Source organism: Python bivittatus, unplaced genomic scaffold (genome assembly GCF_059951505.1).
Source record: "Python bivittatus isolate LINGU-HERP-01145 unplaced genomic scaffold, Pbiv_v1 ctg000200_np1212, whole genome shotgun sequence".
NCBI lineage: Eukaryota > Metazoa > Chordata > Lepidosauria > Squamata > Pythonidae > Python > Python bivittatus.
Window position 1 is genome coordinate 12,617,659 of NW_028277040.1, and position 18,557 is coordinate 12,636,215.

The window sequence follows — 18,557 nt, forward strand, 5'->3', positions numbered from 1 at the left end:
GCAACTGACCAGCATCTATTCTAAGTTCTGCATTAATGCAGACTAGCCTGTTGTGTAAAGGTTTGTTAAGTTTTTCAAATATTTACATCTGTAAGCAAATTTATACTTCAGTACAAATGTACATTTAGTTAACTTTTCCTAGGCAATGTTTATCATTAAAAAAAAAATAGTTACTCACACTGATCGGCTTTCTGTATCATTCTCCTCCTGCAAATATCTCAGACTTTCTTCTTTTTTATGAAATTGTGCATGCAAATGCCATACAAATGTTCACATTAACTCAAACAAAAAGGCATAAAGATGGATGATGACAGGTTAACAGTAGATCCATAAGCATCCAAGAAGTCACACAGCTTGGCTGGAGAAATGAGAGCAGCCAACAGTAGCACTATACAATTTGGGGTTGGCAAAAATAGACATCTTGAGATAAATTGTGGGCCAAGGCACCCATCTTCATAGACTCTTAAACTCTCATTTTTATATGTGAAGCCACCTATCTGTGCCAAAGCCAGCCCTACTCTTAAGCAGGGTAAAGTAGCCATCTCAGGCAGTAGATTTTGGCTGTCAAAACAGTAGTAAAGTTAGTTCACCTAACTTGAAATCACATTTTACTGCTGGGCATGAGAAAAGGGGATTGGGGGATTTAGTTATTTATTTATTTATTTGCCTCTGTCCCATATGCTGAGGTCAGCTGGCTGGCTTTGGATACAACACCCTGAGCCCAGAGTGGCGAAGGGAGTGGAACTCAATGCCTCTATCTTAGCAAGCAAAAGGCCTTTAAGGAATTGTAGCCCACAGATACCAAATCTGTTGTGCATTTAGGGGACAAAAAGAATCTGAATAGGGACTGCTATGATTTTGGCTAAGATCTTTGTTTTTCTGGTTTCTCTCCCAAAGCATATTGTTAAAGCAAATAATATAAGGTTTGCTTCTCTAGTAAGAAAAGTTGCTGTGTTCTTTTATTTTGATCTGGCTGATTAGGTAGTAGCACAGTTCTTGCTTTGGGTGGGAGAAATCCTGGTTCAGCTCGCAGATAAGGCCCTGCATTTTCTTCTAAGGGTGAGCAGAATGTGGTAACTCAGCCCTCGTATTAGCATATTGCATGAAGCAAGTCATCATGTCAAGGCAGAATATGGGTTGCTTTGGTTCAGTGTTATATGACAGTGGGAACTGTGTTTTGTTAATCTGGAGATATGGTAAGCCAGGTGTGCAAAAATTGCTGTCTAGGAGTCACAAGCAGCCTGTCAGCATCCTTTGGAAGGGGGCTACAAATTAGAGGACAGTACATGTTAAATGTCAGGAATTTCACAAGGAGGACATGGAACAAAAATTGGAATTCTCCTGTCAAGGCTTCTAGGCAATCTGAACCTGCTTCCATAACAATATTCTATTCCATTCATCTCCTTCTCTCCTGATTTTTTTCTCCCCATCCAACAGACATCTAGAATTCCATGTATACTGAGAGACTCAGCCTATTTAGGGTTGCTTTAGATCATGTTCTTTTAAATTGGCCTTTCCTAAGGATTTTTTTGTACTTGGGCCAACTAAAAGAGTTCATCCAAGGTATTCCCCTCTTGTACGTAGATGGTGCTGTTTTGGCTACATAATGTTCCACATTCAAATAATAAGTTGGCTCACAGGTTATGGGTAGTGCATTCTGGATTTGCATCACAAATGTTACAAGACAAAAATGATGGTGGGAATTATTTAACTAAAAAGATAACATTTTTTAAATGAAATAATACCTAAAAACCAGCAGAAGTCAAAAACCCTCCAGCAAAGTGCCTAGGTTGATCTTATCAAAGCTACCTTTTTATTTACTTCAATTTAGTCTTAAAAGTTTTCCTGCTGATAACTCAGAGATATTAAAACTATCTTTTACTTGCCTCCTTAAATTTTTTCCAGTGGTCAACAAGAAACTGCCAGTCACTTGATGGGAGTTCTTTTGGTCCTTTAGAATAGAAAATAGAAACTTTGGTCCTTCGGACTAGACATTTTCTTTTGGATCTGTTTGAAACTGTTATTAGCTGATGCCAGAAGAGAGGAGATAGATTCTGAATTGGCTTCCGACTCTTAATTGACAAAAAATGTCCATTAATAAATTAGCTGTCTTTTTTTCCTTCCCCACTTCTTTAATGCTTCTTTCATCCTTCACAACCATCAAATGAAAATGTTGAGGGGAAGGGAAGGCATTCAAGCCCATTAAATATACCAGGGACCTCAAGAAACTGAAAGAATACCAGAAACATCTACTAGTTAAATCTTCAGGTAAACAATTTAAGGTTCTTTGCTTGAAGCTATGTCAGCTGAAGGTATTTGCAGAAGGCATTTTCTGTCTGGGGGAATACTGTCATCTTCATCTTGAAATTATACCAGTTTTCTTCTCACTTCAGCCTACACTTGGAAGAATTAAAAATATATATTATTCTCAATTCTTGCTCAAAGTCTCAAAAATAGTGAGTGGCAGAATTCATATTTATTACATTCCTAAAAGGAGAATGACAGATATTGCAATGCTTCATGAATATATATTTGCCCTCAAGTTAACAGAAATAATTACATCAGTTGCATGCCTATTATGATGATGATAATGATGACGATGGTTGGTTGCACAGTCAGCCAGATGTTTAGACTGGATTTGGCATTTTTATCCACCTATTGAGTCCTTTCCTATTATTATTATTATTATTATTATTATTATTATTATTATTATTATTTACATTTGTTATGGCTGCCGACGCCAGTAGCCTCTGGGCAAGTATTTTTATATATTGGTTGTAAGTTTTTTTCTATATATGTTTTTTTTTCTTTTAATTTTAAGCCACCCAGAGTTGTTAAGGAGTCAGGCAACCATTAAATTAACTTAACTTAAATTAATTAATAAAATAACAGTGTTATTAGTTTTGACCTGTTATAGGCAACTGAGAACCCTCCAGATATTTTGGAATATATTTCTCACAATCCCTAGCTATTTGCAGTGCTGGGTAGAGCTGATGAAAGCTGAAAGCTGAATATTTGGAGGACACCTGCTTTGGGCACATATTGTCAGAAACCAAAAAGAGGTTAACTGACCAAGTCAATAAATTCCAGGGGGTTCAATTTAGCCTAAAACAGACTCATTCTTGCAGAGGGCTTCCTATCTTCACTTAGTCAGACCCATCCAGGACACAGCAAAAACCAGTTTCTATTCTGGAAGATTCACTGCCATGAAGACATAAACAACCCACAAATCGGGTAAATTCTTTTCAGTGGTCTCTTTGGGACTACGATTCTCACTAGCAGACTTCACGGTCCCCAGAGGAGTACCTTCTTGTGAGCTATTATTGACTTATAACTCTCAGACAATTTGGTTGCTTGTTTTGAGATTTCTCTAATCTATAAAACTATTTTTTGGCAACGCTCCCAAAGTGATCTATGATAAAATACTGAAGTATAATTTGTAAGCACATAATAACATTAGCGACAGTGATAAATAACTATGTCAATTCAGGACTGTGGTCACCAATAATTATTTATACGTGTATTTTAAAGACAATTTTTTTACTGCTATATCTCTGGAATGCTGAAGACAATTTAGGACTCCAGACCGCTATAACTCATCAGAAAGGGATGGCTGATAAGGGCTTCTGTAAAAATATCACTGTTGCATTGCAGAAGCACCAAGGCAGCCAAAAGTAGTTCTCAACCACCACATTCTTTTTTAGACACCATGGAGATAATATAATTATTAAAATAGCATAAGGTAAAAGAAGTTGTGTTTTCAGCTAAGGTTTTAATTAACCTGCATTGTTTAGAGATTTTATAGGAAGGGGGCCAAACGTTATGCTTTCCCATCGTATTTTTTCCATTTCTTCTTTCTAAGCACAGAAAATGCATTGAAGAGGAGAAATGCAGTTGCTGCACAGTGTCATTTGCATGTTAGGAGTTAGAGTTCTCTGAACAGAAGCATCTAACACCAGACTGCAATATCCAGTGACACAGAACATTTCTTTTCCAGAATATCTGTATCCTAGCTCAAGCCTATGATTCTAGGTACTCCTACATACAAAAATGTGCAAAAAACACTACGTATTTTGCTGCAGATTTTTAAAAATAAAAATGGAAAACTAGTGCGGAAATGTAGTAGAAAAAAAATTAATTTGCAGGGGGAAAGGCAAACATCTCTACACAGGCAGGAACCTTTGAAATTTGAAAAAAAAAACCTTAACGCGGCATTTCTCCCCTGAAAAATGTTTTTGTTTCTCAGTGCAAAAGTTAGGACATAGGATATTTGAAATGTAGCAACATGAAATGTGATATAGCAATAAGCAAAGGCTATTTTCTACCTCTTACTCTTCATATGTTGTCAGATATTGATGGATTTTTTTTTTTAAGTTGGTATAGCAAGGGAATAGGGTCACCTCTTTTTCGAGCAGGCCAAAATATGAATCTCAGAAAGGTGTTGCTTTCTGGCATTTCCTATGCAACTTTGCCAAAAATCCACAATTCATCATCCTCCATGTTCTTTATTGCATTATTAGCCATTACTGTACATTAGATGGCATTTCACTCCATAAAAAGGTGTATGTTGAAATACTTACAGTTCAACACCAGATGGCAGCAAATGAATGGCTAAAGGTTCTTTTAATACAAACTGGACACATTTTAAAAAAATATTTCAGTATTCAGATCCTATAAGTACTGCAATATCTAAGTTTAAATGCCAGCCTACCACAGCAGGTTAATGAGAAGTCCATACATCATAGGCGTAAGAAGGACATATATGGCATGTCTAGAAAAAGAGTGCAAATAACAAAAAACAGGCTGTATCCGTTTCCAAAATCAGTAACATGATAATTACATGATCCCTCTTAATATCAAATTTAAAGGAAGAGGCTTTTGTCACAATAAGTATCCTGTGGACTACAGTACAGCATTTTGATTATGAACATTTGGTAGAGCTTCATTCTTAAAACCCAATGTTGAACTTTTTGACATGATCGCCTAAATCCTCACTTAAAGTACATGGAAATACATCTGGCTAGCTCTTCAGCTCATAACACTAAATCCTGCTCTGCTTTGTAGCTAATATATAACCTCAAAAATGACCTCTGGGTGCTGCTTTTCTAACGACCTCGGAGGCAAGCAGGAGTGCCATGTTGCTGGAGGGTTACAGCTTAACTCGTACCTCATGTATCCAGAAACAATTCCAGTGGTTTTTAATGGAACTTTCAGATAATTATACCTGCAAGCAACAACAATACTAATTTCCCTTTATGGCATCTTTAAGCCACAGAAGAGTACTACATAAAACGATCACTACTGATTTCCCATCTGTTCAATACAACCGGCAGTTTTTGCGTTCAGTAATGTTCAGATAAAACTTACAGAAGACAGAGTAAGGAAAAGGAGGATTAAGAAGAACTGAAAATATTTTGTTTTTCCTGTTTTACTACATGACCCCATGTTTGGGTATATACCTTCAACGTACTTCCTGGTTAAATTTATGCTTTTTTTTTTTTTTTTTTAACATACTAAGCTTTTAAAAATTAGGGACAGTGATTTCCAGAGGGACTGGACTAACTGCCACGCAGGTTGAGGGTGATGGAAAATGAAGTCCAACCCATCTGTCTGGAAAAGACTTGTTAATCCATCATTATACTTGATTCAAACCCACTTCAGAAAGTGATAGTAAGAAAGAGTTTGTTACTAAATGTCTTAAACCTTGCATTTTTGTAAAGAAAATGTCCATGTCTATTTTAAAAAAAAGAAGCTCATTATTCTAACCATTCAGCCTAAAAAAAATAGAATTCAAAGTTGCAGCTAGTCATAAGCATCTAGCATTTTTTTCAGCCCTGGTCATTGTGCTGAAAGGCCCATGTAATTCTTGTGAGATCCCTTAATAAATAACATTGTTCTGCCTATCTTTTTTTTTTTTTTTTTAATCCGCACTCAATCGTGACCGATTCTGTGGCGACTGCCTGGACCAGTCCCTGCAGTTTTCAAGGCAAGGTGTTTCGGAAGTGGCTTGCCAGTGCCTCCTTCCGAGAGCAGAGCCCAGCTGGCGAGCGCAGGAGGCGGGGTTTCCATTGCTTCGCGCCTTTTTCGGGCGTGTGCAACTTCCGCGTTACTGGCAACTGCTCCTGTCTCCCGTGCAAGCACCGCCAGCATTTTTCCTCCCACCAGGGTGAGAGTCCCTGTTTATCTACTCACAAAGTTTGCAAGCTGCTGGGTTGGCAGGAGCTGGGGAGGAAGCAGGAGCTCGCTCTGCTGAGCGGAGCTGGGCTCGAACTGCTGAAGTGTCGACCATTTCTGGCCGGCAACTTTCAGCGTCATTAAGCCGCTGCACCACCACGTCTAGAAGCTCAGTAAAACAAAAGCCAATACAAGACATAGTCCTGGGAAACATTTGATTAATTTGAACAGTGAATTTAAAGATGCCCTTGAAATTTCTGCTGTTAGCGGGGCAATCTCATTATGAACTGATCCTTCCCAGCCTCCTATCCTGAACATGAAAATGACAGTGCCCTCAAAAAAGTCAATTTCAGCACCTTGTCCTGCCACACAAGAGTGACCATCCAATTATACTTCTTCTTTTGTAAATTTCTCCTACTTCCAGAGTCTATTTCTGAGTCACATGCAGTTAAAGGATGATAAGCTTTGGGGGCATGATTACATTAGCAATGCTGGAATTAAGGGCGATTTTCTTCCATCTCTGCTTACGGTGAATTTTCCTTACCTTCCAATTAAACATGGAGATGTAAATCAGTAAATCCCTGGTGCTGTGCCAAAGGGCCTCTGAACTCATAAAGGCTTTTTGCCCTCCCCTCCTTATACAGTGCTGGAGAAAAAAGGTGAATACTTCCCTGCTGATGAAGATCTAGAATGAGTTCATGGTGTGATCATGAGATGCATTACTTATGGCAAATATGAGCTCCCCAAGGCAATCAGGTAGGAAAACTTTACTGAACTGAAAAAGAATTCCATTCATTCCTTTTCTTCTTTTAAGACCTTTGGATCTATCTATCAACCTGGGTAATCAAGACCTTAGAGATATAGTCTGCTTATTTGCATATAAGCCTAAGAACATTAAGAACATTTAACCTCTGGATCAGGTTAAATGTCTATTTAGGTCCAAATAGTAACCAACCAGATGCAAATAGACATATGCAGGCTGCTGCTTCATGTTATTTTTTTGAATGATACCACTGTCATTTTCAACAAAGAAAGAATAATAAAGTTGTATATCTTCTTGTTTAAGAACTTGCCATTTTGATCAATGCCAGTTTAGCAGGTGTCAGCAGCTAGCCTATCTTGGCAGGGCTTGGAAGCTAAGCAGGGTTGGGCCTGATTAGTCCTTGGACAGGAGAACACCAGGGTGCTCCAGAGTGGTAAGCTAAACTGTGAAGTTGAAAAACATCTGGGCAGAAGAGAGACAGAAAAGTGCATTGATGTATCCATGTCGTCCTGAGGAGTTAAATACAACCTTTTACCTTTGTGGGTTAGATTGAAATTGAAGTCTAATTAATTTTGGATTCTTTGCAGAATGTCAATATGCATTTGCCATCTACTAGAAACAGAACAGTAGATCGTTGGCAGGTCATGATCCTGACCCAGGGTGTCCACAGCAACATGAGATTTTGTCAAAATGACAAAACATGTTTTGTGACATCATGATACAAGCACCACCTCCTACATACTTGGATGTATTGGGACACAACTATGAAAGGGCTGCATAGCACTGCAACACACATTTCATCATTTTCCCTCCCTTCATGGCCTCAACTGACTGTTGTTGCAACCCATTTTTTCTGCTGTTGAAAAAGGGAATAGCAGGCCATAAACTTAGCTAAACAAGTTGGGAAGTTCTAAATGTATGATCCAGGCCCACAAAACCTCTTTATGTTCCATGGATTTCAACTAAAATGACTGTTTGACCTTATTATGGCTATACCATAATGTCAAATCATTGAGTTTTTTTTTTTAAATACTGCTGAGATTATGATCCTTGAGGATGAATGGGTGCCTGGTTTCAGAGGACTAAAAGTAAACAGATAAGATACTTTGACAAGTAAGTAAGTGATTCACTGCTTAATGCCTTTGCTGGAGCAGCAAGAAATATTTCACAATTGTTAGAATGAGGTAAGACATTTATTCTGACTGTAAGAAAAGTGGAAGCAGAACAGAAGTCAAGTCTCCTTTGAGTTGAGTTTGACTCTTGGTGACTCCATGGATATGGCCATGTAGTTTTCTTGGTAACAATATGGAAGTGGCTTGCCAACACCTTTTTCCACTTTCTTGTCTAGCTGATAGCCCTGAGTTTCCCAGGTATTCTCCTATCTAAATATTCCCCAAGCTCAGTCCTGCTTAGCTTCCAAGCCCAAACATGGTTTAGCCAAATCCTGCTACCCACTAAGACTCTGAAACAGATGCACTGTTCACTGTTATGCTAAGAGAATAAAGGACATATGATAAGAAAGCAAAGACTTCCTAATTCTGAGCTGTCAAGATACAGCCAAACAAAATACACACACACACACACACACAAAACAAAACAAAAAAGCCAAGCCCACAATACTTTCTTTATATTCCTCTTGGTCCTCTTATTTTGAAAAGAAGAAATCTATAATTAAGAAGGTATATTTCCACCTCCATCCTCCAATCACATGCCCATCATACAAACCACATATTAGAAAAGTGGCAAAGAACAGAGACACTGAACAACATTCAAGAATCCAGGCAACTACCAAGAGTTTGGCTTTACAGGGCATGAGGCTTTTAACAAATTAATTTGTCAGGATAATGTATTCTCAAAAATGCAGTGGTAAACATGGCATTTGTAGAAGATAAAGCTTAACCCTTCCATACATTCTCATTTTCCTCCTGCTAGTAAGCCCCCATAATTGTTTCCACCTTAGGAAGGATCTAGTATCATTTCAAAGTGTGGCAATTAAAAAAAAAAAAAAAAGGCTTGGCAGAAAATACATTGGCATTCTTCCCCTACCTTCAATTCAGTATAGGAGATGTTCTCCCCTGTTTGCCTTATAGGGGAATCCCACAGGATTAGGACTTTGTAGATCCCAAATTAGTAATAGAAATGTGTGTCAGCATAAAATCACAGCCCTAAAGATTCTTTCCCAGCACAGTTTGGATGAGACTGTTCTCATTCAGTGATTCATTGTGGTGAAAAGCAGGAAAGCAGCTTAGTCATGATAAATCAGTCAAACTCCACATTTAAAGGCTGAGTAAGGTCAATGCAGGGTGGTTCCAGTCCAGTCTTTCCTAATATGGTGCCTGCCAAATTGCTGGATTTTTACCAAAGTGTGTAAGGGAGGGTTGCCATCAGTTACATTAAATCTGAATTTTGTCAACCCCAAATGATGACTATTTCAGGTTGAGATGACATATAGACGGTTAAGACTTTGGTTAAATGGCAGCCTGAGACATGGGGGTAAGATGGAGGCATTGGTTTCAGCTTAATATAATATGTGAACACAGCTAAAGAGAGAAAAGAATCAAGATGGTTTAAAACTGTCATCAGTGAAACTAATCCATGCTTATTGAAAACTGAAACGTAAAAATAATGTGATGAACAATCATCTAATAAGGCTTTGATTAGAAAGGCAGCCGCAAAGCAGTGGTGAAATGTAGGGCTGAATCACTCAATATTTTATTATTTTGTGCTGAAGCAGTGAATTTGTATCATTTTGTATCATTTGTGTCACCCGGGGCTGGCGGTAGAGTTCCCCAGACTTATGGTTCTGGGGGACTTTAATCTGCCGTCCCTGGGACGTGCCTCGGAGGCAGCCTGGGAGTTCACGGCTACCGTGGCAGCCATGGGCCTGTCCCAGATTATTTGCAACCCGACTCAGGACAGTGGCCTCACATCGGACTTGGTTTTCTTGTCTGAGCAGTGGCAATGTGATCTGAAGGGGGAATTACATCTGTCCTCCCTGTCATGGTCTGATCATGCCCTGGTGGCCTTGAGATTCTCCTATGCCACCCCCCTCCGCAGGGAGGCAGGACCCATTCGATTGGTCTGCCCCCGGCGACTGATGGACCCAGTGGGGTTCCAGAGGGAGCTGGGGGTTATACCTGAGGATCTGCTGCATGGTCCAGCAGAGGCCCTGGCTGCCACCTGGAATAGGAAGGTAGCCGAGGCCTTGGACAAGATCGCGCCCGTGCGACCTCTCTTGACCCATCGAGCCCGATACTCCCCATGGTTTACGAAGGAGTTGAGGGTTCTGAAAAGGATTAAGAGACATCTAGAGCACCGCTGGAGGAAAACAAAGACTGAATCTGACTGAACACAGGCTAGAGCCGCTATTAAGGCCTACTTTGTGGCAGTAAGAGAAGCGAAACGTCAACATTTCTCTGCTCTCATTGCATCTGCAGAATGGCACCCAGCGGCCCTGTTTAAGATCTCTCGATCTCTTTTGGGAAAGATGGGCCCAGTGACCCACCTACAGGGTCGCGCGGAGGAGTTTTCTGGGCATCTGGCAGATAAAATTACTCGGATACGTTCCCAGTTGGATGCCAGGCATGGGGCATGGCCTATGGAGATGCCAGGGGTACATACTTACCCTGTTATCTGGGAACAGTTTTTTTTTTAATTTTATTTTATTTTCAGACTTGTATGCCGCCCATCTCCCCCAACGGGTGACTTTGGGCGGCTCACATAATACCCTGTTGGACCTGAGGAAGTGGACAGGGTACTCTGGGCTGTAAATGCCACCACCGGTCAATTAGATCCATGCCCCTCCTGGCTGGTTAAGGCAGCTCTGGAGGTGACATGTGGGTGGGTCCAGGCGATGGTGAATTCATCCTTGAGAGAGGGAGTGTTTCCAGTGGCCTTTAAAGAGGTGCTGGTGCACCCCCTCCTCAAGAAACCATCACTGGATCCCACCGTACTGGACAATTTTTGACCAGTCTCCCACCTTCCCTTTTTAGAAAAGGTGGTTGAGAAGGTGGTGGCATTGCAGCTTCAGAGGATCCTGGATGAAACGGATTATCTGGACCCTTTCCAGTCAGGTTTCTGGCCCGGATTTGGGACTGAAACAGCATTGGTTGCACTCTTGGATGATCTCTGGCGGGAGCAGGATAGGGGTAGTGCATCCATCCTTGTTCTTCTTGACCTCTCAGTGGCTTTCAATACCATCGACCATGGTATTCTTTTGGGTCGGCTTGGGGAGTTGGGGGTGGGTGGCACAGTTTTGTGCTGGTTCACCTACTTCCTCCAAGACCGATCCCAGTCGGTGCTGATAGGGAGCGAGAGGTCCAGCCCACAGTCCCTCCTTTGTGGGGTGCTGCAGGGTTCAGTATTTTCCCCGCTCCTTTTTAACATCTATATGAAACCGCTGGGTGAGATCATCTGCCACCATGGGATGAGGTATCATCGATATGCAAATGATACCCAGTTTTATATCTCCATCCCAGGTGATTTGAGTGATGCTGTGGCTATCCTTTCATGGTGCCTGGAGGCTGTAGGGTCTGGATGGGGAACAACAGGCTTCAGCTGAACCCTGGTAAGATGGAGTGCCTGTGGGTTGGGGGCTCCTCTGTATCTGGAAGTTTACCATCTTTGGTTCTGAATGGGGTCACACTACCCCAGACAGACCTGGTGCATAACCTGGGGGTCCTCCTGGACTCATGACTCCTGCTCAAAGAGCAGGTGGCAGTCATGGCTAGGAGGGCCTTTGCTCAATTACGTGTTGTGCACCAGTTATGGCCTTTTCTGGATTGGGAGTCCCTCCAGTCAGTCACTCAGGCCCTAGTCATCTCCCGTATAGACTATTGCAATGCGCTCTACGTGGGGCTACCTTTGAAAACTATCTGGAAGCTTCAGCTGGTTCAAAATGCAGCTGCGCAGGCAATTTTAGGTGCCCCAAGGATGGCATGTGTAACACCTTTGCTATGTGAGCTGCACTGGGTCCCAGTTTGCTTCCAGGTCCAATTCAAGGTGTTGGTTATCACCTTTAAAGCCCTACATGGCATGGGACCGGGTTACCTGAGGGACCATCTCACCCCCATTATATCCACCCATCCCACCTGGTCAGGCAGGGAGGGTATGCTGCGGACCCCGTTGATGAAAGAATGTCAACTGGCAGGGTCCAGAAAGAGAGCCTTCTCTGCCATAGCCCCCGCCCTATGGAATACTCTCCCCCCAGAGGTGAGGCAGGCCCCAACTCTCTTGTCCTTTCGGAAAGCAGTCAAGACCTGGCTCAGACCTGGGGGTAGCTAGCACCTTGAAGACTCTCCCATATGCTAACATCTTACTGACCATCAACATCTTGGAAGATATTATTATGTGCTTGGTTTTTATTCTATTTTTATTGTATTTTATATTGTTTTTATTGTATTTTAATATTTATTGCTGTTTTATTGTGAACCGCCCAGAGTCACTTTCTGTGAGATGGGTGGTATCTAAATTTGAAATATGAATGAATAAATAAATTTTTCTTCTAATAAAATCTGTAGAATTTAATTGCTATCTTTGCATAACACAGTATTTTATTCCTCAGCAATTCTGTTTGGTTTACACTCTATGTCACAGGACATGCAGATTGTACTTCTAGATCTATCATCCATATATGTATGCAACCCTGATGTGGAAGAAAAGTATTTTCTACATTTCTCAAAGGGAAAAAATAAGACTAAGGAATGGAGAATTCTGACATTCATGAAAACTAGGGGAAATCCCTCAGATGGATCAATTCTGTTTTCTCAGTAGTATGATCAAGCTGAAAAATGTACTTGCAAGTTCCTCTGAAGTTTCAGTTGGTAACTATGATTCATGGTAAGCAACTCAAATTAATAATCTGCCCACAGATGTGAATGGCTTTCAGTACCTGGCTCATTGCTAAGTTTTCTGTTGTGCTAAAATAATAGTTTTCTTCCACTGCAGTTTCTAGCTAGAGTCTTCTAACTTGGCATGTTGGAAGTGAATTCTTTCTTCTCTTTTCCCTCTGCTTTGGTTTTAATTATCAGCTTTAGTGAATTTAGCTTACTGTTCCTTCCACGTCTCCAGTCTTTCCCCCTCATATCCCATCATTCACTGAAGCCAGGAAGTTGGATGACTGCCTCTGCAGAAAAGCATTTATGACTAAACCACTTCAAGAGAAACTCTAGGAGTCTGCTGAATGGAAAGATTCTGTGGGTCTAGCCCTGCAGAGGGCTCGAGGTTAGGCAGGACGTTCAACATCTTCTCCATTTTCTTCCTGCACAGTCAGGAAGAAAGTTCTATTCAACCCAATTACTAGGTTAGGGATGCTGTATCATCATGAGAGAATGAGAGACACAATTCCTTGGGTCTGAGAAATCAAGGAAGGTACATCTAACAGCCTGACAGGAATAGTTCAATCCTGGCTGGGATGTTAGAGCCCTGTCAGACCAAGGAAATCCTAGTGAGCCAACTGGGCAGATTGGATCTTGGACAGATGATTGCCATCAAGACTTTTTAAATCATAACCCTAATATTCTTGAGCAGAACCCACATAATATTTCATTTTCTAAGATGAAGTCATGCCAGCATGAATGCTATTGCTAAAGCAAAGACCCAGCTTGCTAGAAAGCCTTGTTATAGCATTTCCGACTCAGTGCTCAGCCCTGGTGGTCAGGCCGGGTTATTCCCAAGCCTATGATTATTTCACTGTTCTGGAAGATATTTTGAATGTCAGCTCTAGTGACTCACTGGTGAGACAGATGCGAATAGCTTCATTATATTCCAAGGGGTAAGGGGCCACTCTAGCAACACTTCCAACCAAAGAACTGTTTCTTAACTGGGGCATGCAGCACCATTCCTGATAAGCAAAACATCACTTCCTGTTAGCAGCATGACTTATCTTTTTTGGACTGAACTTCAGTTTGTTAACTTTAATCCAAACCATTATTGAATCCAAGCAGCAATTCAACCCATTCACAAGTTCACCTGATTCTGATGTGTGAGGAATTAGGTTATGGCAACATAGATTTTGTTGCCTAACAAAACCATTTAATAAAAATGAAAAGAACCTTTCCAAGGCTTAAATTCATGCAGAAGTTCACAACGCAAACTAACTCTGGAAATATAAGTATCTACCACAGCTCTATCACCCATTCAGACATGTACAACAAATGTACAACATACCAGAATACAGCACATTTTTTCTAGAGGTCCAAAGGCATCTCCAATAGCAGAGATCTCATTCTGCTTCTGCACTAATGCAGTACAACAGCGTTATCCAATCTGTGGCACTGGAAACTTCAGTTCATGTCTTGCAGGGTCCAAGACCTTTATCTGACCTACGATATAAAACAAACAAGTATACAAAGCTTCTCCAGGCCACCAGGCCATCTGTTTCTCTAGTCTTTACAATGCGCATGTAAATGAAATCAAAATATTTTTCAATTTTTTTCTCCAAAACTATAGTATTCATAGTATAATTCATAGTATTATAATCATGGATATATCTATATTTCTATGAATCTAAGCCTTGCAAAGAAGATCAATCACTGTTTGTCCTAACAGTGTTAAATTCTGAAGCTGAAGAGAGATGCTGGGAAGCAGGACGTGTAGTGGGGGACTTCCTGTGGGAAACAGACCACCTCTATGGGCCATAGAAGTGCTGCTGAAATTCCCAGATCTTTTTTCAAAGTTCCAAATAATTCACATTTCAAAAGAAAAGAATGGTTTTATTTGGTAGGAAATGTGGAGAGGGAGAACTAAAGAAAGGCCTAAACATTAGGGTAGAATTAGGACAGTGTTAATATAATCAAATCTGCCAGTAAATGGGACATTTTTCTGGCAGACACTTAAAATGACAGCTGGAGGGGCTCACAGTCATTCACACCCATTATCCAGGAGAGGATAACAAGTAAGGATAATCCAGAGGAATGAAGAGTTCTTTGTTTAGGAATACGAAGGCTTCTTTCTACTTGTAGGTGTTCCACATGGAATAGGGAAAAGGTTGAAAGGAATACAGACATGGCACCTGGAAGATAGTCATTTAAAAAAAAATAACAACTCCAGTCATGGAAAAGAATTTAGGAAATCCAGCAGAGTGGAAAGAAAATGTACAGCAGCACTTTTAGGGAATTTCTGAGAACTGAAGAAGGAAACTAGAGAGGAAGCAGTCATCTGGCTGCAGCAGAACCATTCGAGGCATGGAATGGAACAGGTAGAACCCTAAATCCTATGTTCAAGGGCAGCCAATATTAACTTAGAATTATATTTTCCAGAAGTTCAGCAGAATCTAGTAAAAAACCTGATTCTTTAAATTACTTCCATGGAAGAAGTCAGCAGTTGTGTCAAATGATACTGTCCAATGAATCATGTGAAATATTTATCAGTGTACGAGTTATTATCATTTGATCCTTAATGTCTAGGGTGATCTTCTTGCATAACTTTTCATATCCTTCTTGCTACAAAAATGCCCCACACTTCCTTGAGTTATTGCAAATAGGGAGCTATTAAGTGGTTTCCCTATGTTTTTTTTTTTCCAAGAAGGAAGTGCTAAGAAGCTTTCATATGATTATTTCTCTTTTGTTTCTTTTGGGGCTGAATTTTCAGCTGTTTAAAGATTTGTCTATACAATACAACTGGCATATCACAGTAACAAGCTCAAAATTCATTCTGCTTGAACTGGTTAGCAAATCATCAGATTGTATCAGTGCTGATTTTAAGCTGAACAGAGGAAGGTGCTTTATATTGTCACATCAGAGGGCTGTTCCACACGACAACACTACAGTTGCAACAAAGCACAGTAGCAGTTCTGTCTGTCCTGAGACCCTGGGAAAGGACAGAGATGGGGCAGGGAACACCATCTTTGGCGTGGCAGCAGCAGAACCAAAGATCTGCTGTCAATTCTTTGGTCCCACAGATGAGATCCAAGCACTGGTGCTATTTTTCTGCCTTGGGTGCCATTCTGTCCTGCTTTTCTTCTCCCCCTCTCCCCATGGCAAGAGAAGCAGGTAAGAGAAACTCTGTTCCCCTTTCTCTCCCCCCTGCTTCCCTTGCCATGGTTAGCAAGCAAAGCAGGGCAGTGGAGGGGAAGAGCATCTTCTCATCTTTTCTCCCCAGAAACGCAGGTTACAGAACTGTTTCTCCCAGGGACAACTACTGCCCCACACGGCTTTGGCACAAAGCTGTGGGGAAGGGCATTTTAAAATGTGTCCAGCACCTAACACACTTGTGGGGGGGGGGGAGGAACATCCATGATTTGCTTCCAGCGGCCTTCTGGAAGACTGCTGGCTACACCTCCAGTTGACATGCGTTCAACACAGTAGTCTTTTAAAAGACTGGGGAGGGAACACATGTTTAAAATGCCCCCCCCCCCAAGCTTCATAAAAACATTGTGTAAAATGTGGGGCAGGCAGGTGATTGTATTTCAGAGGTCTGTAGCCAGCACACCTGCAAAAAAGCTTCCCTGGGTTTATTTCAGCAGTAGTGGCTGAAGAACCAGTTTCAAGCACCCTTGTTGAGAAGGAAGTGGGGGAAGGGTCTCTTAGGCCACTTGGGGATGGTGGGGAGAATGGATCTTTCTGAAGGCAGAAGAACTGGCACTAAAAAGACCAGCTACCCTTTCTTTTCTCCCCACTTCTGCCGCCACACACTGATTGGTAAGAGGAGGGGAAAAGGTTTTTGGATGGTGGGAGAGCTCTGATTCTCCAGCTGCCAAAAGACAAATGGCCCTGAAAATCATTGGCCATGGGTCTGCCTGCAGTAGCCTCAAGGGACCAAGAGCAATGGGGCAGATCCCCCCTAACTTACCTTGGAACAATTCACAACAATCTGATGGCTCTACACACCTTAGGCTGGCAGAAGCTGAAAAACACCACTTCGAAGCAGAGCGAGAAAAGAGGAGAGGAGTCCACCTTTGCCGTGGGCCACAGTTGGATCGGGCTATACATTCATGTCTTCAACAAACAGCTAGAGGAGTGTCTTTATGCTAGGTCAAGCAGGACCTGCTCATTCTGGCAGCAGCTCTCTGGTTGCAGAGAATTCCCCACCAATCTGTTTTTGTGAACAATAAATACTGATAAATCCAGCCATTCCTTTGCTACTCACTGCATTGTCTGAACTCTAGCCCAGGCTTTGTTTTAAAAAAAGAAAGAAAGAAAGAAAGAAAAGAAAATCTATTCCAGTCCTAATCCTCCCTTAGTTTTGTGCATATTTCTATGGAGAAAGAAAATGAAGAAACTAACATCCCAGCCTTGGCAACCTAAATAAGGAATGAGCCATGACACCTGCAGCACATCACAATACATGGGCAAGTTGTATAATGCTCCTGTCTTAAGCCCTCAGTGGGAACATGGGAGGGGGTGAAGAGCAACATCAAGCACACACAATGGGTTAAAGCCTTCAATCCTTGCTTTAATATCTAAGTCCCGGGCATACCCAGCAGAGCTCTCCAAGGCATCCTGCACCATGTCGAAGAGTTCTGGAGGGGACAGATGGCTAAATGAGCTTGGCTACAAGCTGGGCCAAACGCTGGGGGAGGGCAGCTATTCCAAAGTAAGGGTAGCCACCTCAGCCAAGTACAAAGGCCCACTAGCCATCAAAGTAGTAGATCGACGCCGGGCACCCCCTGACTTTGTACACAAGTTTCTCCCACGAGAGCTCTCTATCTTACGGGCAATTCGTCATCCCAACATTGTACGTGTCTTTGAATTCATTGAAGTTTGCAATGGGAAACTTTATATTGTGATGGAAGCTGCTTCAACTGACTTGCTACAACTGGTGCAACAACTAGGGAAGCTACCCTGCGTCCCAGAAGCTCGAGACATCTTTGTCCAGGTCGTGAGTGCTGTACGTTACTTGCACGACAGAAATTTGGTGCATCGGGACCTTAAATGTGAAAATGTACTGCTCACTGCAGATGGCCGTCGAGCAAAGCTGACTGACTTTGGCTTTGGCAGGGAGTCGCGTGGGTATCCGGACCTGAGCACCACTTACTGCGGCTCCGCTGCCTATGCCTCCCCAGAAGTGCTGTTGGGCATTCCCTATGATCCCAAGAAGTATGATGTGTGGAGCCTGGGAGTAGTACTTTATGTGATGGTTACCGGATGCATGCCCTTTGATGACAGCCACATCCACAGTATGCCCCGCCGCCAAAAGAAGGGGGTCTTCTATCCAGAGGGTCTCCCTCCCTTACCTGAACCCTGCAAATCCCTCATTGCCCAGTTGCTTCAGTTCAGTCCAGCTTCCCGACCTGGAGTAGGGCAAGTGGCCAAAAACAGCTGGCTGAAAGGAGGAATCTTAAACAAAGAAGCCTCTTCCAGATAACTCTGACGTAGGGCCACTGAACACAGCTGGAGCTTTGATCTGATACAGCCGTTGCAAGGAAAAAGATGGCAAGGATGAAGCTCCAGAGCAAGCTGGGGTTACAAAGAGGGGAAACAACCATCCTGCAGCATTCAGACAACCATTGGGGGTTATTGGGAGAAAGATTTTGACGCAACAATATGAAGTTGAAGGAGACTGAATTCAAGGACTTCCATGATAGTAGTGGGGGCAGTGAAATAGTGATTGGAACAGCACCCCAAACCTTGCACAAATGGGCATCAGTGCAACCTGTGGCAGAAGAAAAGAACTGTGACCC

The 18,557-nt window shown here is 41.9% G+C and overlaps 1 protein-coding gene across 1 annotated transcript; it reads left to right on the top strand.

Moving 5' to 3' along the window:
- Positions 1-17,383: 17,383 nt before the first annotated feature.
- LOC103062507 (testis-specific serine/threonine-protein kinase 6-like) lies at positions 17,384-18,241 on the top strand. Its single transcript, XM_007420396.1, has one exon. The coding sequence runs from the start codon at positions 17,384-17,386 to the stop codon at positions 18,239-18,241; it is 858 nt and encodes a 285-aa protein (XP_007420458.1).
- Positions 18,242-18,557: the final 316 nt, after the last annotated feature.

Bases quoted from the DNA above. Each gene is read 5' to 3' on its own strand.
- LOC103062507 (XM_007420396.1), top strand. From the start codon at position 17,384: ATGTCGAAGAGTTCTGGAGGGGACAGATGGCTAAATGAGCTTGGCTAC.